At 37.0% G+C, this 20421-nt stretch overlaps 1 protein-coding gene across 18 annotated transcripts in view; it reads left to right on the top strand.

Moving 5' to 3' along the window:
• The window catches only part of ABI3BP (ABI family member 3 binding protein), a 262791-nt gene that overhangs the window by 179013 nt on the left and 63357 nt on the right, over nt 1-20421 (top strand). For 16 of the 18 annotated variants that reach the window (XR_009047795.1, XM_057697718.1, XM_057697719.1 and 13 more), the window contains 10 exons: nt 522-581; nt 1229-1309; nt 4183-4257; nt 5138-5194; nt 5889-5960; nt 6420-6467; nt 7213-7287; nt 9497-9571; nt 13847-13921; nt 19885-19944. Coding sequence is in view for 17 of the 18 variants with exons in the window: in XM_057697718.1 (XP_057553701.1) it covers nt 522-581; nt 1229-1309; nt 4183-4257; nt 5138-5194; nt 5889-5960; nt 6420-6467; nt 7213-7287; nt 9497-9571; nt 13847-13921; nt 19885-19944 (678 nt within the window). In the remaining variant the exon portion in view is untranslated. The remainder of the gene's footprint in view (nt 1-521; nt 582-1228; nt 1310-4182; nt 4258-5137; nt 5195-5888; nt 5961-6419; nt 6468-7212; nt 7288-9496; nt 9572-13846; nt 13922-19884; nt 19945-20421) is intronic. The other 2 variants (XM_057697730.1, XM_057697733.1) reach the window with 2 other exon arrangements.

Raw genomic sequence — 20421 nt, forward strand, 5'->3', positions numbered from 1 at the left:
TCTCCTTCTCTGACAGGGTTTAACAGAGTTTCTTATACTTTATTGAATCAAGGACCACTTTGCAATTTTGATGAGCACACTCCCTTTGTTACATTGATCCTTATACTTTCAAACATATGAACTCACTATCATACCCATGATTATTGAAATAGACAAAATAGTAGACATTTACATCAACTTGTACAGAAGTGCAAATAGACTGATAAATGCTTTCTCCAGTAGTTAGAAAAGTATGTCTTATATAAATGTGTGAAAATCTTATCAGGAGAGTCTTCCATACCAGCAAGAGTCAGATAATCAGACATCTACAACTTCTTGTTGACCACAGTGATATTGAACAAGGTGCAATGCTGTGCTTGTCTTACGCGGTTAGTGGATACTGGCTGCAATTTGGCCAAATCTGCAAAAAGCAAATGTGTGTCTCTTTTCTCTCAGTCCTGAAGCTTAACTGTTGGCTTCTGAAATTAGTCTTCAAGTGAATTTTTTAAATCTCTTTGGTTTATTTTATTCTTTTTGACCAGTTCTTCCTACAGCCCTTGAACCTGTCACTCTCAGAACCAAGGCTCCGGAAACGACATTAGGTAATGATGTTCTGTGTTCCTCAACAGTCTTTTCCTGCTCCTCATCAACCCATTCTGTCATCACCACCATCACATTGTCACTAGCTTCATAAGACTATCGTGTCATCCTCTGCTATTCTTCAACTTTATTTTTCTTCTTAATAAGAGTATTGAAGGCCCTATGAAGAAGTTACCTGTTGTTTCTAAAAGCTGTGCATGGACTTAGATCAGAATATCTGTCTACCATGTAATCTTAATTGAATTTGTGTCGTGTACTTTTGTCTAAACAGTGCTCACATTTAAAGCTGAGTTTCAGACGTGGTCTGGAATGTCTGTGTCTTCTCTAGACCAATTAAATCATAACAATTTGTGTGGTTCCATGGATTGGGGGGCATATTTAAATTTCTTAGTGTGAACTAACTACAGTTTGATGATAGTCCTTACCTGTTTTAGAGGTTCACAAACTTTTCATTTCTTGACTTAATTTTCTGTGTGAGTTTTACCTCTCCAGAATCTTCAGTGATAAAAGAATTAACAAAACAGGTGAACATACCTGGATCGTAAAAATATATGCCTTACATTTCAAGGAACTATAACATATTTAGAAAATCTAGAACCTTATTTCAAAAACCACCTTCACTGGAGTAATCCAGCATTTCTTCCTTCAGCTCCTAAAACATCACGAGTTCGTCGTCCACGTCCCAGACCTAAAACCACATCAAGCCCTGAAGCACCTCAGACCAAACCGGGTAAATGTCTTATTCCACGGTTTGAGGGGTAAACCCTAGCATTCTGTCCCAGTGGGGTCCAAGAGCAATGCCTCTGATGGGAAGTAATAGCCTTCATGTTCCCTAAGAGTCAAGGCATTAAGGTGTGGTTAGCAGCTGCTTCTCGGATGAAGTTCTTGGTCTATCTTATTTATAGCAAGATTGGCATAGTCACTCATGGTTATTTACTGCTATATCTACATTTAAACACATGTGATCAATTTATTATAGCCATGAGTACATAAACATAGGTATTTTTTTCAGCTTCCAAGAAATGCAACAAGTTACTTTCACATATTTTTTTCGTGTATATTGCCTAAACAGATTTTCCAAAGCCAGCTTTCCTGTGAGAATCAGAAAGTCAAACACCTAGGAAAGGCTCTTGCTGACCATACGAAGATTCATAGCAGAGTTCAGAGGTTGTGCCTACCTTCTGCAATGAATTGTTCCTAGCTACAGAGACTATTTGCTTTCTATGAATGCAAAAGTTTAAAAAAATTGTCATTTGAAACTAATGTTTTGAGAGAAAAATTAAGACTTTCTATGTTTAAACTTCCTTGTGTTCACATTGTTGCTTTCGGTTAGTTCCTGCTGCAAGCTTTGAACCTACTATTCATAGTTCCGAATGTTCAGAAACAACATTAGGGAAATGATTTTTGTGACCTCGTTAAATGCTTCTACACTCATTAAAAACCCACTCTATCACTACCACGGCCAGAGTTGCTCCTGCTTCCTTCGACTGCTGTTAGAATTCTGTTTTGTGCTTCATCTTATAAGTAGTCAGGATTCTTAAAGTGCTACCTATTGCATTTAACAGACGTCCCTGGATCCAGCTGAGGAAATCTATCTTCTATGAAAACCCTTTTAACCTTTCATTATATGATTCAGTGAAGAGTCTTAAGTCCAAATTTTTTGGCTTCTGTTTGGTATTTAGATCTATAAAATGATGATAATTAAGTACCATGAAATTTCTCCGAGTAACTTACTTTCTATAAGATCTTTGTGATATTCTCATTATTCTCTTCCTATTTTAAGGAATGAGGTTTCCCTGCTACATTAAATTACCAAAAAAAAAAAAAAAGTTGCTTCCTGGGAGTGTCAATTCTAGTGAATGTAAGTTACAAGCTCCCCCATCATCGATGAACTTAACGATTCCTTATTCTCCACCACAGTTTAACACTGTTTCTTAATCTTTACTAAGTAGGAATCTCTCTGAGTATATAATTATGCATATTAATAGCTGTATCTTAAATTAACAAATTTTGTTGTTATTTTGGTTTCTAAAGACCATCAGTGATAAGGAACAAATTAGATTGGTAAAGTAAAATTTTTCAAACTCAGGCAATAAACTCAAGAAAATCTAATATTTCAGCAAATATTGGTCCATGTACAATGCTGTTGCTGGTTTCTAGACCTACAAATACAATAGCAACTCAGAATTTTCTTCCTTTAGTTTCAAAACGTGGGGGAAATTCCTTCTCCCAAACATTAAATTTCCCAAAGCTTCACAGTTGAAAAACCAAGGAACTCGATGGTTTTCCATTTAAGGAGTCCTTCCAGCCCATTGCAGTTGGGTCCCAAGAGTGGCAGTGATGTGGTTTGCTAACTTGCCCTCTAAGAGAGAAGGTAGCATGTCTACAATTGCATGTGGACCAGAAGGTTCACGGTTGGAGGAGATTTATATAGTAGCCAAATGCATAAGGATTCTCTCTGACAAAAGATGCATTTTATTCAATTCTCTTAGCATTCTATTCCATTCATTTCTTTTTAAAATGGTGTTGCTTCTTTGTCTTAGGTAAACAACAATTTCCTTGCCCTTTGTGGTCCCAGCACCGTAGTAGCAGTTGAGGAGGGTGGGATGTGGAACAGAGGTAGATATCAAAAGTAAGGGCATGTTTTATCTCTTGAACAAAGTACAATATAGTTGTGAAGAACACCTGTTCCTGAGTTTTTCTTAGGTAAAAGATAGTTTGCTTATACAAAAGCAGCTTGTTTGGTAAAAAAAAAAAAAATATATATATATATATATATATATATATAGAAAAAATATGTAAACGAGTCAAGGATCTATGTGGGCTGATAGAGAACAGTTGAACTTTGAAATAACTAGGATTTGAATTAGCGGTTGGAATGGTGGCAACAGCAAAATAAAACAAAAAGTTTTGAGATGCCTATTGAGGGTACCCAAGGTGGTGGTCAAACTGGAACAAAAGCCAAAACACTCCTAGGTAATACCGAACATTTTGTTAATAACACTGTCATGAAATCGGCTGTAGGAAATTCTTATAAAGCCCTTGTGGGAATATAGATTCAAGTACAATAGTCACTGAGAACCTCATTTTTTTCAAATAGGCTCTTGCTTTTTCTAGAAGGATAGTTAAAATCAGGGGTCAGCAAATCAGTGAATTTTTTTATATGAAGAGTTAGTAAATATTTTAGACTTTGCAGGCCATTCAGTCTGTCACAACTACTCAATTCTGCTGTTGTAGCTTGTAGGTAGCCAAAGCCAAGATGTAAGTGGTATGTAAATATGCCTTAAATCATCTTAGTTTGTAGTGTGGCTGTGTTCCAGTAAAACTTTACTTGAATTTCTTGCCATTTTTATGTGTCATAGATTATTACTCTTCCTTTAATTTTTTTTTTCAATCATTTAAAAATGTAAAAATCACTCTTAGCTCACTGGTCAGGAAGAGGGCTGGATTTGGGAGGGCCATAATTTGCCAATCTCTGCTGTAAATAATGCGTACTCCACATACCTCTCCATAACCCTGTGACTCTGAAGGTCTACCTTTGTCTAAATCCTGTGAAATAAATTATCCATAATTAGTTTGACAACTTAGATCCTCTTCTTTCAGCTCCCACTGAACTGCAAACTCTTATTTTGAAACCAGTGACATCACCAAGCCTAGAAATGACACAAAGTCAACCTGGTAAATAGATTATTTAATCTGTCTGGGTATGCCATGAGCTTCAGGGGATACACTCCAAGTGTTGTATTTCCAAATAGTTTTTTAAAAAATGCAAAAGAATACACATTTAACAACTCTATATATAGTACATGCTCTTTCCGTGATTGCATATTGGTGTAAATTAGTAATACATTATATTATGTTATTCAACTGTATAGAAATACTTATCTTCATTTCATTGGGTTTGCTCTGTACCATATTAGAGAATAATCACATATCTGATTAAGTAGTCAACAAAATCGCTTAAAAGAACTGATGTTATTCTTTATTTTTCACTAAGTTACAGACTTGTGGGTCTCTTTAATAATAAGCTAAATTTGTGCTCTGCTATGTGGAAAGAATGCTCATTCAACTGTGACCATTAAGGAAGGAGAAGGAGCGCACTTCAGTAAAGATAACAGAATTTCACCTTGTACAATATGACCCTGAACGTTATTGCCCTTCACAATTAAAAACAAATTTTAAAGATCATGCTTATCCATGCAGTTGCAACCCTCTGACATTTGTTTTGAAACACCAGATCTTGTTTTTTTCCTAACACAGGATTGTAATTTCTTTTCATCACCTTTGTGTATCTCCTAATTAACTAAGTGGCATTTGGTGCTTGTGTTGATGGAACAAGGTATGGTTGTTAATGATAACCTACGATCCTTATAAAATTATGAGTTCAGTTGTTAGAGTTTCCTTTAGTGTTAATGATACTGTTGTTATTATGGTAACAGCTGACATTGAGCACTTACAGGTACAAGGCACTTGTCTAAATACTTAGTTTGTATGAATTCATTCAATGCTCACAACAGCCCATCCTTGATCAATTGTACCATTTTGTGTTTTTTGCTAGTTTCTGAAGTCCTGGAATCGGTTACGTTTAGCACTGAGTCATCAAAGGAAGCTATAGGTAATAATGTTCCCCAATGGGAAATCAGGTATATGTGCTTTTCCATCTCATTGTGGAAGTCATCTTGGGATGTCCTCATGCTTTGTGACGTTTCATGGCTCCTCACATCTTGCCTGCGCTCATCCAGTGAATCTTGACAGTCAGATATTATATACAGCACATTTTGCTAGTGTCTGCTGTGTTGCTGTGTAAGTTTCACCATTCCCTTAGTTTCCTCTCACTCTGAATGCAAAATTTCATTTTTTTAATATTCTGATCACTCTTTTAATCTGAGTATGCACATCCTACTTTTCATTTTTATGTTGTTTTTAGGATTCATCCACATGCTTTCAAAGGACTCACTCTATATCTTTTTCTCACTGGAATCCTTACACAAAAAAATGTAAGGAAGTGAAATTATCTGCTTTGCTCCAAGTAGTAATTGCTGTGGACCGTGCCGGTTATCGTGTGTGTGTGTGAGTGTGTGTATGTGTGAGTGTGTGTGTGTGCGTGTGCCACATTGTACACTGCCTTCATTTCCTGCCTTCATTTCTGCCCTCTTAAATTGTAGTCACCTTCATAACCTAAAAGTTATTTATTCTCACAAATCCATCTACTTGAGATAATTAACCTCTGTTTTCCAGTTAAACAGTGTTCCACTCTGGGTGCTATGGGCTGTCTGTCACTGACCCGCCATTCCCTGTTTCTTCCCTAGCACCAGCTGAAATAGATTATGTATATTCCACTGCCAAAGCACCACTCAGGCCAGAAGAGCCAAAGACTGAAGGTGGTAAAGGTTTTCATGCTTTGATTCTATTATTCAAAAAAATTTTAATTAGTATCTTTTACAGTTTGTGGAATATGAAAGTCCAAGCTGGGGTACTTGGTATAAAGTTGAGTAGCTTTGAAGAGCTATAGCTTCTAAAATTCTTAAATTCTTAAAATGTAATTGACTCTCTGAATACAGAAATTTCAGTTTCTCTGTGGTATCTAAATATTGAGGCATAATTACATTTGACAGTTAATGACAGTTAAAACATAAAGATTAGTTGGAGAATTAGGATTATAGATAGGATTTCCCTCTTGGTTCTCTCTTTTTTTTCTTATCCTAATCCATTGTCCTATCTGTAAACATGTGATACAGATTCTCAAGAGAATGAAGTGTGTTGGTGTTCAAGAAAGAGATACTTGACTGTAGCTTAATATCTTACAGTTTTAAAAATTGTTCTCCTTTGTTTTGATACAGTTGTGGAATCTATTACAAATATGTCTGAACCACCCAAGACCACACTAGGTAATGACACACCCCAGCAGCCTTTGTCCCCATTGTCACCATCACCTGAGAACCCAGGTTCTCCCTCCTTGTGAATTCATGTTGCAACATCATTCTTTGTCATGGCAGTTAATTTTCTTTCTAGGTGCTTCCATTCATAACCATTGTCTAAAAAGTGTCTTCTCCCATTCAGCTTTGTATCTAGACCTTGGTCTCTCTCTACTTCAGTCACCGATAAACTGTCAAATCTAAAGCGTCTTTTTCCTAATGTTGAACATTCTGCCAGCTTGGTATTATGTTGAATATTTCAGATAATATTTTTTTGTATGATGATACCTTCTGCCCTAGCAACATTCTTTCCATTAACACTCATTTCATCACATTCATTTACTTGTTTGATTTTTTTTTTGTCATTAAACAAAATTCAATGCTGTTTTATGGCTTATGCTTTAACATTTTTTATTACTTTGTTTTTGTCTTTATGGTTCCTCTTTTAACATATCTTTCTAGCATTGTTGGGGAGGTACTAGTGTGGAGTGAGGATTTTAAAAGTAAGGATATTGCTTATCTTGAAAGTATTTTGTAACCTGGCATCTCTAAGCAGTGTTTAAACCAAATGCATTATGAAGAAGTAGGAGTGCTGTCTTGCTGCAGACGTGCAATTTTCTTTCTTTCTTTTCTTTAAAATCTACTTGTTACCATCTTTTCTGTCCTCTGTACTCAAGGTGTGTGAAGCGATATAGTAACCCTGGGTACTTTCCTTCAGTTACCGTAGAAACATCACCTCTGCCTTCCCAAACTGTAATCCTACCCAGCCCAGATGAGCCTCAGACCGAACCGGGTAAATATGTTATTTTGTATTTCATGTAGAAGGTTAGTGTTTGCAGAACTTACAAGAATGGAAAGACAATATATTTGGGCACTATTACTAGTTATCAGAGCCCTAACTTAATCACTGCTCACAGTCTTTGATCCTACCTTTCTGATGCCCCCCTACCCCTTCTATCCATAAACCTATAGCCAATCATTTGGCAGCATTGTGAACATTATTCAGGATAGAACTGAAAAACAGCTCTCAGCTACTCTGCAAGTCTTTCATGCCGAAAATATTAATGTTTCTGGGGAAGAACATTTATATTCTTTTTAAAATATAAATGTATATCCCAATTTTAAATACTTTATCATCTTGACTAGTTTTACAAAATCTGTGGTCATATACAAACTATTTTAAGATAGCTAATTTGTTAAGATTAACCAGAGCCTCCAAAAATACTGGAGCGTTCCACATAAAGGGGTATAGTTGGTCAGTCATCTTGTCATTATTCAGGTCCCTTACTACTTTCTACTGCTTTTTCCTGTGGCAGTTTGGCCATTTCACTGCATACAAATAAGAGAAACTGAAAGCAAACGGGTCCCTTGACAAGTCATACGGGTTTACTTGATGGTGGAATTTGAAATATGGGAAAACAAATCATCAATGCGGATAACTAAATGTGCTTCTTCTTACAAGGGAAAATTCTCTCAATATCTACAGGCTTTCTTGGAACCTCAGTTTATCATAAATAAGCCCAAACTTGTATTTTGATGGCCATTAAACTATTTGATATGGCTCTACTTCCGAAGGAGATATGGATATTACTTTTATTCATTGTCCTCTAAAATATCCTGTTAAACTTTGCCTGTTAAACTCTACAGTTTAATTTTTACCAAAATTCCACTCTGCATTAACTGGGCCAGTGTCAATTATCTCTAACTTTTCTAAAGTTTTTCTAAATAGCTTTAATCATTAACACGATTGAAATATTTAATTGTAGATACTATCAGTGATACTAATCTCATTCTGAACGATTTTTTATAGAATTGCCTCGTGACATGCCTTCACCTGCAGGTCGTCTCTTATACCCCCCGGGGAAGCAAATAGCCTATCAGTCTGAACCTCAGCAAGCAAAGCAGTTCAGAGTTAGAATATCACAAGACTAAGGACACAGTAGAAGTATAGAATTTTAGGGTTGGAAGGGCTCTTAAAAATCCTGTTACTGTTGATGAAAAACTCGACGTTGTAGAGAGAGTGATCAGCAAAGCCAGCTCCAGGCTCCCAAACCAGTGTAATCTCCAACATATCTTGTTCATCTCTCTACAGGCGAGACATTCCACTGAAACTATTGCATGCCTTGTATATTTTGATTAAGTATAAGGAAGCAGTCTCTATAGACACAGCTTCTTCTTTTATCTAATATCTCTTATTTTCAGCAAGCTTTTCTTAAGGTGCCTGAAACTCCGTGACCTTGAAAACCATCTTGTTTCTTCTTATCTCTCTTTATCTCAAACACACTTAATCCAACCAAATGAGGTGTTTCCACAAGCTGCAATCTTGCATTTAATAATTCTTTTCCTCCAGCAGGATAAACTTTTAATTTTCTTGGTGAAGAAATAATTGATTTTTTTTACACTGAATGTCCTAGAACTTCTTTGGGAATTGTCCAGCAGAAGAATAACTTTCTTCAATAATGTATCCTTTCAATTTCTGTTCAATTTTTCTTCCCCAGTACAACCAATAAAAATTGTGTTTCATTTAACAAGATTAATTTTTTTCCATTAGCACTTACTATTAAGATGCATTCATTTTCTAGGTATATTTGGAATGTAATGTGCTTCTTATTTAGAAGAAATTGTATCTCTTTGCACTTAAAATATTATACCAGGATATCCTGATAAAATGATGTGAATTTATAATAAGGAAGAATAATTTTATTATGAAATTTATTTTTAACCTATTTAATAGAAAGCTGAAGTGGATATTTCTAAAATTCCAACAGTTTCATTTGCCAGCTGAATATCTTGGGTATCAGTTAACATGCCTTCTTGGATTTTTTTCCCCCATTATAATAAGAAAATTATCTTCTTATACTTTATGGCTTTTTGAGAATTTTAATTGCATTGCTGTGTATTTAGGTCTTCAGTTACTCAACAAACATCTCTGAGATCCTAGAGGTTTAGGTACTGTGATTCTTGAGAGCTCAAGAGCTCCGAACCTATATCCTTTTTTTTAGCTCCCAAGCAGACACCGTGGGCTCCTCCCAAACCAAAAACATCTCCACATCCAAGAATCCCACCGACACAACCAGGTAAATACTTATTTTATATTCTTGCCTGCAAAGTTTGATGTTAGTGGAGTTACTCTGTTGCATTATAGCAAGTTAGGTTTTTAACCTTTATAAAATAAGACTTCCTTTGAAACCTAATAAATATTTACATTTATTTTTAGACTTTATCAAAAAGTGTATGATTGGAGTAGCTTATTCTAAAAAGCTTCCCTACTGTTATATTATTTGAGAGGGGGATGGAAGAGAATGTAACTTCTTAAAAGAGTAGCCTGACTAATCCCTTCACTTCTCCCAGCTTGAGAAAACCTTCCACCGTCCTTGCATATCCTTCCCGTGGCAATTAGCAATTTTTTTTTTTTTTTTTTTGCCTTTCAGTCAATTTTATTTAACATTAGGTCATGAAGATTTTTAATGCATATCCTCTCCTATAAAATAATTACATAGTATTGCTTTGGTTGTTTTGCCATGAATTTTGGGAAGGACCTAAGCAAAAGTCATTATGAAGTATTCTAATCTGTTCAAGAAGCTCTTCCTTGAATAATTAATTCTAACCCTAACTTCTCAACCAAGATCTTGTTCAGTTCCTCTGACTACCTTGGCAAGTCTCCATTTCAGGCTACCGTAAACTTGACATGCCTCAAAGAAAACTCCTCTCTCCCTCCTTTCAGTTTCTCACGTGTATCTGTTGTGGATTCTTAGCATTTTACATTGCTTTTTATTCTCTTCCTCATCCAGCCTCTGTAGTCCATGTTTTGCCAAACATCTCTAGCATTGGTGCCTACTCCAAGCATATACCCTGTCTTGCCTAGTCTATTGTCATTAATCAACTGATTGCCTGTCTCTCTTCTCTCCTAATTTTAAGTTGTATCACCCCTTGATGTTTAAGTGGCTGAAAAACTAATTCATTTCTTCAGTTAGTCACTCAAGAAATATTTATTGCATGCTGACTACACGCCAGACAGTGTGCTAGACACTAGGAATGTGAAACAAAATTTCATCCTTCTGTAGTCAAGGAAGTTACAGTCTAGGCCAATCACCAAAATTTAAATTTGTTGTTTATACATGGCCCACTTCCGAAAGGTATATGAAGTGCACCTACCCAATTTACTAGGAAAGGAACCCTAACTATCACCAATGGTCTGGGGAAAGAAAAATGTTAGCATCAAAGCTGTGCTTGACCTAGGTAGTAACTCTGAATTACTACCACAAATTCTTTAATCATATCTCAGTATCCCTACTGAAAGAAAAAACTAGATTTGCAGATGGTTTTTAATATCTGAGAGATATTAACACTTTCTTTAATATTTCTGAGAGATATTTTGCCTATTATTTTTTCTTTGAAGAAAAACTTGAAAGACAGTTCTGTGTACTACATGTAATGATTTTACATCTGCTTTAATGTATTTTAAAATGTGTTTTTAATTACTAAAACTTCACTTAAAAAAATAATATGGGTATGATAGGTAAGTATATGAAGGCACCAAAGCAACAATCATCTGAAAGAATAAGAAGTTTAAAATAATAAGAAATAAATTTGAAATATTAATATATAAGAAATACTAGGGAAATAATTGATGATTAGTGAATAAGTAATGAATAATAAATAGAATAAGAATGAAAAACAAAGCAAGTAAATTAAATTTGTGGATAGGAAACTAAAATCTAACCTTAAGAAATCAACAGATAAAATCACGAGAAGAAGCTCTCAACCTTTTATGTGAATATAAAGCATAGAACAAATGTAGCAGAAAAATGAGAAATGGAAAGAAATAAGAAAGCATAAAACAATGAAAGTTGGAAAATAAAAGATGAAAAACAAGAAGTGCTGGAAGTTAAGGCATTGAGGATATAAAGTCCTGGTTAGTAACATTAAAAAGTAAAGGAGATATGAACTAAGAAGGAAGACTTATTCAACATTTTATCTTTTTGAGCTGTACTCTGTACTTATAAAAATACAATATAGTAAATCAGGAGCTTACTCTCATTTCCCATTATCACACTGTATTCTAAGTTTCAGCTTTGCTTGATTTTGATTCAGGCTTTTAGCTAATCTTCCTCAACAAGATAAGCAACTTCAGAATGGATAGATGCATACACTCAGTGATTCCACTTTAACTCTGAAACCCTGGAGTGACTGCAGGCTGTAACAAGAGAGCATCCTGATTCTGTCCCAAATGAGCAAACTCCCAGCCCATCAGCATCTCCCCTGGAAAGTAGCTGCAATCCAAATACTTCTAGCTTTGTCAGGGCAACTGAATGTAAGGGGATGATTTGGAAAATTGATCATGAAAAAATGCATTCTACTTATTCCTCTTAAGAGTGGGTCAGGGACCTCCTACGTGGCACAGTGGTTAAGAATCCACCTGCCAATGTAGGGGACACGGGTTCGAACCCTGGGCCAGGAAGATCCCACATGCCACGGAGCAACTAAGCCCATGTGCCACAACTATTGAGCCTGTGCTATAGAGCCTGTGAGCCACAACTGTTGAACCCATGTGCCACAACTACTGACACCCACACACCTAGATCCAGGAGCTCTGCAACAAGAGAAGCCACCACAATGAGGAGCCCACACTTGCCACAACTAGAGAAAGCCCACGTGCAGCAACAAAGACCCAATGCAGCCAATAAATAAATAAATAAATAAATTTAGTTTAAAAAAAAAAAAAAAAACAGTGGGTGAAATTAGGGTCTCTTTTACCCAGAAGAATATGAGCTTTACTTAACAGATCCCAGCAACACCCCAGGTTTTTACAGTCTTTCAAGGATATTTGTGTATGTATACATATGTATCACTCAATAGTTCAAAGACAAATATTTAAATCCTAGTAGTACTTCCTCCTTACCCTTGGCTAGCTGTTGTAAATTTTAAAGGCCATTTGGGGGAGAATGTTCTGTTCGTATGTACAGTACCAAATGCAAATTATTATTGTTGGGCTATAAGGGCATCATCTAACATTAAAAAGCAATGCAATATATTCATCTACCCCTATTTTCAGAATGAAATTCCGTAATTGGGCATGCCACCTTCTCATTTATGCTTAAGCTATGTTGATAAATTAGCAAATTTTAAATTTACTATATTTGGCATTTGAGGAATCAGAAATTTGGAAGGAATCATCAAGAATATTTTGTCATTAAATACAGGTTTGATTTTTAGATTCCTATGTTCATAAATAGTGAATGATCCTGTTATTAATTATTTTAATTAATAAGCTAGAAATCTTATAACCATCAAAATTACTCCTAATTTTTGAGGGGGCAAACAACATGAAAAGCAAAATATACTCAGATCCTTCAATGTCACATTTGTAAAGATTCTCCAAAAGCTTATAGGGGTATAACTTTCACATCATTTTGACATTTCACACTTAATTCTCACAGTCACCCTTTGAGTTAGGACAGGTTTGTTATTTCTGCCTAAAAAAATGAGGAACAAATTAAAATGTGACCTGCAGAGCTGGGATATAGTGAGCCTGAGTGTTGGGACCTAGCAGTCCTGTCTGGACCTCAGCGTTCAGTTCAGGTCTTGCCACGTGGTGACCACGTGACCCCAGGCAAACAGTCTCCAACCCAAGGCTTTAAAGTGAAGCTGATAATTCCTTTCTCTCAGCATTATGGTGAGAATCAAAGGGCATAATCCTTATGAAAGAATTTTTGAAATTGTAAAATGAGTTGTAAATAAAGTGGACCTTTTTTTTTCCCTGGTATCTACTACATTAGCACCTTGTTATTCCAAAGGAGCAGCTGTGGAAAGACAATTTTGGTTTGTGAACATGTCATTTAAATATTTATTTAGAGCCTAAGGATTGCTGGGGGCATCAAATGTGAGCCCACCCATTCCAATCCGTTGCCCACTTCACTTTCTGCTCTTGCTGAGCTGACTTTCAGCCGCTCTTGTCCGTGCTTCGTGGGCTCCCATTCCGACTTCACTGAATCCATCTTCGCAGAAAGACGTGGGGATGGGTTTAAGAAGTCAAGCATACCCCCAGAGAGGAGGAGCATTGTGGCCTTGGGTACATTGCCATCTCTTCTGAAATGAAGTTTTCAAAAAATTCTTCATCCTACCCTTGTGCTTAGTCAAATTTTGCTGTTTCTCAGATTTCATTTGCTTAAAATATCTGGAACTCTAACTGATCTATCTCTAGGACGTAAGGTTTATTTTTCCACCTAAATCCCATTTCAGCACTTTTAAAAAATCAGTCATCAGGCTTATATTTTGTCATATCTTATGTGTTAAGCAAGACTGGGAGATGCTGAAACCAAATGACTCATGGTGCGAGCTCTCTCTTTCAGCTCCTAAGCTGTTCCAGCGTGTTACTCCGAAGCCAAAGACATCACCAAGTCCAGAAGTGTCCTATACTCCACCTGGTAAATGCTTTATTTCATGCTTAAGCCAAACACATTCTTGCTGTCACACTCTGCTGCAGTGAAACATGAGGGCTGATGGAGGTGAGGTCCATGTTTCACTTACGTTCAGATACCATGTAGCATGCATGATATTATTTCAAAGCATTCATAAGAGTTATCTAAGTGCTCGTATAGTAAGCCATTGATATAATCCAAAGGCAAGAGAATTATCCCAAGGGTAGAATGCTTCTTCTAGAATCAGAATTCTCTTATTTTCTGACTTATAAAAAAATAACCTACCAGTGTTAACTATGCTACGTTCACGTTTCACCAAGATAAGATAAAATAAAGAATTGAGAATTTTTCCACGAAAATGATAAAATGATGTTTTACAAATGGAGGAAGTGATGCTTAACCATTTTCTTGGGTTCAGAAATTTTACACTACCCAGCACTGAGGTGGTTTGTTTGTTTTTATTCTATTTTACCAGTTCATGGAGCAGTTGCTTGAGTCAAAAAATTTGTTTCATACAAGAAAAAATGATTTGTTTAGCTACAGATGCATTTCTTGCCTATCATTTGAGAAGGTTTTTTTTGCCCATTTATGGGGGAATAATCCTGTATTTGTGGGAGTCGTTAAGGTAGGGACTGCAAGGACCCAGACATTTCTCTGTATCCTCAAGTGACCATAGGAAGCCACTGTTAGCTTCACTAATTAGTTCACTATTGTTCACTCATAAGCCAAACCAGGTTTTTAACTTGAGTATCTGAGAAATACTTTAAGTACCCCCCCTTTTTTTTAAAGGTTCAATTATTATAAATTTTGAGATGGTCCTAGAAGTATATAGAACATTCCTAGAACCAAAGGATTCCTGTAGCTTGAAATAATGGCATTTTGGAAGCAAGTGGATTCACTTGCTATCATGTTTTCCAGGTTGCATAAGCGGAGGGTGTTACTGCTGTTGTGGGGTGGCTAGGTTGCTGCGGGTGGTGATAGGCTACAAGGAGCCTCGACTGCCTTGAAATCCAGAATTTAAATTAGTACTGTCAAATGCAACAGTCAATATTATAAATGCCAATAAGGAAAAAGCTGATCTTCCCACTTGCAAAAGGTCAACTTCTTATTTTCAATCATGGAAAAACGTGTGTAACGGAAATGGAGTCATTACAGATAACAAGAGTAGAGATGAGCGATTTCTCACTTTTTGTTAGAGAAAGTAATACTGTTAGTCCTGATGTGACAGAATCTCATTAAACCGATATATCTAATAGCTAAACTTTTTCTCCTGTTTTTAATGTCTCATATTTGCCTTAATTCCATCAACACCTTATTTTTCACGGACACTCTAACCGGTGCGTTTGAGCCCTGGAACAGCAGCACACACACTCCGTCCGGAGCCTTCATTGCACTTATTCTATTGACTCTCCAGTTCCAAATGTTCAGACTGAATTCTGTCTCTCCGCCTGGTGTTGGTCCTGCCACCGTGTCCACCAGGAGTTCCCCAGGGCTCCAGGGGTGTGATGCTACAGGAAGAATCCTCGTTAATCATTACTACTATTCAGTTATTTCCCAGGTGTTTAAACAAACTGGATTCAAACAGTTTTGGGGTTGTATCTAGGCTCAGGTTTGCATCCTAACCAGCCCACGACCTTATTTACTGGCTCCTCAGAAAACAGGGTAAATTACATGTAAACTTAATGGGTGCTGGTATCCTAGAGAGATAGATACTCTGTAAAAATATAAAATGTAGTACTGAAATCAGGACATAGTTATGTTTTAATACGATGTTTGTCTCAAAATTTATTCTGAGAGATATCAAAAGTGGCAAAATCAAATTTTTAAACCTGTACTAAAGAAGTCAGTCTCGGAGTCTCTGGACAGCTCTTTCATTCTGTAGATTGCTAGTCATAACACAGGTTTCGTCCAGTTAGGCCTTTAGAAAATATCTTTCAATCACTCAGTTTAATTATCTACAATACTTAATGAGGAATCTAGACAGACTGAGCCCACATAACATGTCCAGAACCAAAACAGAACTGGCTTTTCTTTTGATCTACCTTGGACGAATGCTTTCCAATTCAGAGCAAAGGACTCGCCCTGATGCCTGGCTCAACAGAGCTGTGCCTTTTTTGTAGATTTGTTTTTGTACCAAGGACTGTCTTGGCTTTGTGGTAACTTCTGTCACCACAGAAGTATTTGGATAGACTTCAGTCATTGGGAGCAAACCAGGGGGAAAAAAAATCTAGATTTCAGCAAGCTATCCAATCCTACACGTGTTCTATAACTGCTCTCTCTGAAAAATTCTAATTTTCAGTCACACTTCAGCATTTTTTGCCGTTAGGAAAGAAGGGACTAATGCTAAAGTATCTTTCAGAGATGAAATTGCTAGGATGTAGACAATGACTGAATGTTGTTATGAAGAGAAGGATGACACTGTGATTTCTAGCTTAGGCGGGTGGTAGATGATATTACCATTAACTAAGGCAGGGAATGGAGAGGGAGGAATGAAGGCTTGTGTTTATATGTGCTAGGTTTGGAGGGCCGGTAGGACTGGTGGTTGAAAGGTGTTTTGGGATTTCTAAACAGAACTCAGTATTTAGGATATAGAGTCATGTGTCTCATGTAGAAGGTTTTTAAATCTTGTGAGTCAGTGACATCATCCAGGAGACAGTACAGACTGAGAAATAAGAGATCAGAGGTCAAAGTCTTAGGGGACACAGTTATGTTTAAAGAGTGGATGGAGGAAGAGGAGCCTAGAATTTGCTGTCAGAAGATCAGAGAGGAAGGAGGTCCTCGGGAGGCAAGGCAGGGAAGGGCAGCCATCGATGACGGTAGGGCCGAGAGGGGTCAGAAGAGCTGCTGGACTTGACAGTGCGCATCCAGAAGCCTGCATCTGAAACCTGCGGCCCCGTGCTTCAGGATTCAGCAATTTTCAGACTGTGGAAAGGTAAAATAGCGCATACACCATTGATGACAAGCATATTCATAAGTCTGCAGTGAGAAGTATGAACAGTCACGCTGCTCAGGATGAATAAAAACCGTACATAGCCTCAGGTCAGTTCTAGTCAGGTTTTGCTGTCAAATAAGTTGGGGGGGGGGGGGCGGGCAGAGGGACAACAACAACTTTGTCTTCAGAGCATTTTGAACTTTACAACTATGGGTGACGCCTCGTGGATCCATGGGTGCAGGAGATCAGTGAAACAGAAGCAGGTCCACAGTGGATGGAAAAGATGCAGGAAGCAGAGGCAGATGGAGTTTTTAGATGAAAGGAATGAGAGCAAGAAAAGGGTGGTTTGAAGGGGACGCCATGTCAAGGAAATGGTTATGAATTTTAGGATGTTGGAGCCTTTGAGCTGTTTTATAGATGGAGAGGGAGGAACTCATGGATAAATGGAAATATGGACTAATGCAGAAAAATAGAAGATAACAGAAATAATGGAAAGTAAAAGGTCCCAGAGGAGATGGGAGAGGTGACCCAAAAGCACAGGTAAAGCTGGTGTCTGAAAGGGCAGGAAACCTGCTTCCTCTCAGACTTGACCTTAGGGTACAAGGTTAGAATAAAGGAAGAGGGAATCTGGAGGTGAAAAGGGTGTGTGGTCTATGTGTGTTACTTTTCTAAGAGAATCTCTTTGTAGCCTATTGCAGGGATAAACCTTACCGAAGATTTCTTATTTCACTATCTCTGTCATTCTCTCATCTACTGTGGCCAAACATTCATGCATATTCATTTACAGTTGTCCGTATTGGACATTTCCACTCACTGGTTGTCTTGTGTTAGTTGAATTTTTCTTTGGAGAGGTTCCCTTCATTCAAAAACACAGTTAATATAACTGGCAAGTTAACTGATTAGTTAATATAAATGGTAAATTGGTTAATACAAATGGGTCTAAAATATAATAATGGTAAATATTCTTATAAGGAAATCAAAACTGCCTTGTCAATAAATTGTCATGATTTACACTGTTTCCCCCATCATGGAAGATTTAAGGTTTTAAGAATCATGCTCTTATTCAATTTAATATACGGAGGAATGCCACATAGGGGAAAAGAAAAAAACAACTTTGCATTTGTTGGAGCTGCCGTTGACCAAGTAAGAGGATGATTCATATCCCTTTCCTGTGAATATTTCTAGTTCTTTCCTTTCCACTGATTTCACTTGCTTTAGAACGTCTGGTATGGCAGTTATTAAATCATCACTTCATGGTTAAAAAGTGCCAATCGCAGCAGCAGGAATCCACATTATCCTAGTCTAAATTCCTCAGGAAACTAAGGCAGGCAGTGAGTAATGTATTTACAGTATGGTGGATTTATTGGTAGCACATTTCTTTTCAGCTTCTCCTTCCCTTAATCCCAGGTCCCCCAGTATAGTCTAGCACTGCAACCAATTAAGATGTTTATAAACTCGGGCAGCTTTGTATGGCCATGACCTTCTCAGAGCCACACCAAAATGCCTTCTCCCTCACCTTCCAGATAAACAATTAGTTTGATTTACAACTAGAAATTCCTCTTATTTTACCACTTGAATCCTTGAAAATACTACATAGCAAAAGTGAAATATTCACAATGGTGATGGGTTTTCTCTAACTTTGTCCACCACTAACCCTTTCGAAGTTACCTTTAAAAAAAAAAATCCAGATTTCAAGTTCCCCTGGTGGTTAACCTTTAGCTCACAGACGTTCTAATGGAGTCATATTTCTTTTCAGCGGACCAAATTCCACAACTGTGATTTCACTGGTACTTAGTGGCCTAGACTAAGAACAGATGTGATATGCACATTAAATGCGATCCCCAAAGCCATAAAAGAGAATGAATGTCCATTTTATATAATCTGTTTCTACACTAATGATAAAGTGGTGCTTGTCCGCCTCATGGTACAAAAGTTTCCTGCATCTTTCTCAGAGGCAGAATTCTAGCCTGCATCCTAATTTTTCTCCTCCAGCACCATATAAGATGCAAGAAAGTTACAAGCCATACCTAAGGGTATTTATTAATTCAGCGTGGTAGGAAAACGTCAGTGAGTGAGTAGGGTTGACAAGGACCTCCTTTTGGGGAAACTGAGTCAAAGAAATCCGTTATCTTGCTCCTAAAAAGAGATTTGCTGTAGAAATCCAGTATTAACAACAGGCAAATCACCCTGGTATTTTCCCCAATGAGAGAGAAGGTATCAGATTCCCAGCCTACCATTTTATTTTGCCAAAGTAGAACTGGACACAGGCATTAAAAATATACTGGATATCAGGATTGACTCTGAGTAGGCTTATTGTTTAGCATATATTTTCCTCCTGTTTTCATGTTCTCATATGTCAGGAGGCCCTAATACCTATATTCTACCTGTTATACTAGAAGCCGCATCACTAAGAATGACGAAAATGGCAACATTTATCTGACATTTACTGTGTAACAAGCACTCTCGTAAACTTCACATTCGGTATCTTCTAATGAGTGACTGATTCCTTCGGCTTTATTTTTTCCCCCATAATAGCTGTTAGTGCCTTTTAGAATAAAACTTTGTTCACCTCTTAGATATTCAAGAGTTTTGCCTTTCTTGCTGCTTCCCTGAATTTACAGACCATTTCTTTAAGATAATGTATTTTCTATTGTTGTCAGTGGAATTGTAGCAGGAATATCAAATGGCAGCTAACCACGTCAGACAAAAACTGACTTATTACTTTGAAGACAATTTGAGGGAGACCTACCTTCTTGTGTTTAATTACATTACTTTTTTTCTTCCTTTTTTTTTCCCCTCAACAGAATCTTCAAAATTACCTGCGACTAACTTTATTTTACTGCCGTTAGAACCTTCCCTACGCGGTGACATTTTCCCATTTTGGAAAGATGGTCCTCTTCTTGACTTAGCTCTTTAGCTATTGTGAAATACCTTCTTTGCTTCATTCCTGCTTACCAAGGTTTTATATCTGTGGGTTAAGTTTCACTCCAGGTATGACGTTTAGAGTGCACAGTGTTTTATAATCTTTTTTTTTCAGTTCCAAGAGATGTGCTCCTTCCCCATAAAGCAGACCCTGAAGTCTCTCAGAGTGAACCTGGTAAATGAATTGTTTTATTTTCCCAGTTAGGAAGTGTATTTTTCAAAAATTATTCTTGAGGTAAATATTTTTTTGTAATGATTGTGATGTGGACAAAATTCAGAGAAAATTATGGATAGAAAATGTGTATATCTTTGGGGGAGTTTTTTTGGGGAGGGGGAGTTTCAATCATACAATCTGCTTGACAGTTTTTTCCCCATGAGAGAATAGTGTATCATTAGTTTATTTTCCCTGAAAGTGTTTTTGCTGCATAGGAGATCATGCTAAAGTCATCAGACATATTTATTACCTGCACCAACGATTTTCACCTTCTTTTGGAATGTAAATATAGCTATATTCCAAATGCGGGTGTACTTTTAAGTTAAAAATACAGGTGCCCACTCAAATTTTCCTCATAGTGACAGTGAATGAAAGCTTTGAAGTTTTAGCTAAACTGAGTTCCCTGGGTGTCACCTAATGTATAGAATTTTCTCATGT

The sequence above is a fragment of the Hippopotamus amphibius genome, chromosome 10 (genome assembly GCF_030028045.1).
Source record: "Hippopotamus amphibius kiboko isolate mHipAmp2 chromosome 10, mHipAmp2.hap2, whole genome shotgun sequence".
In the NCBI taxonomy this organism is placed as follows: Eukaryota; Metazoa; Chordata; class Mammalia; order Artiodactyla; family Hippopotamidae; genus Hippopotamus; species Hippopotamus amphibius.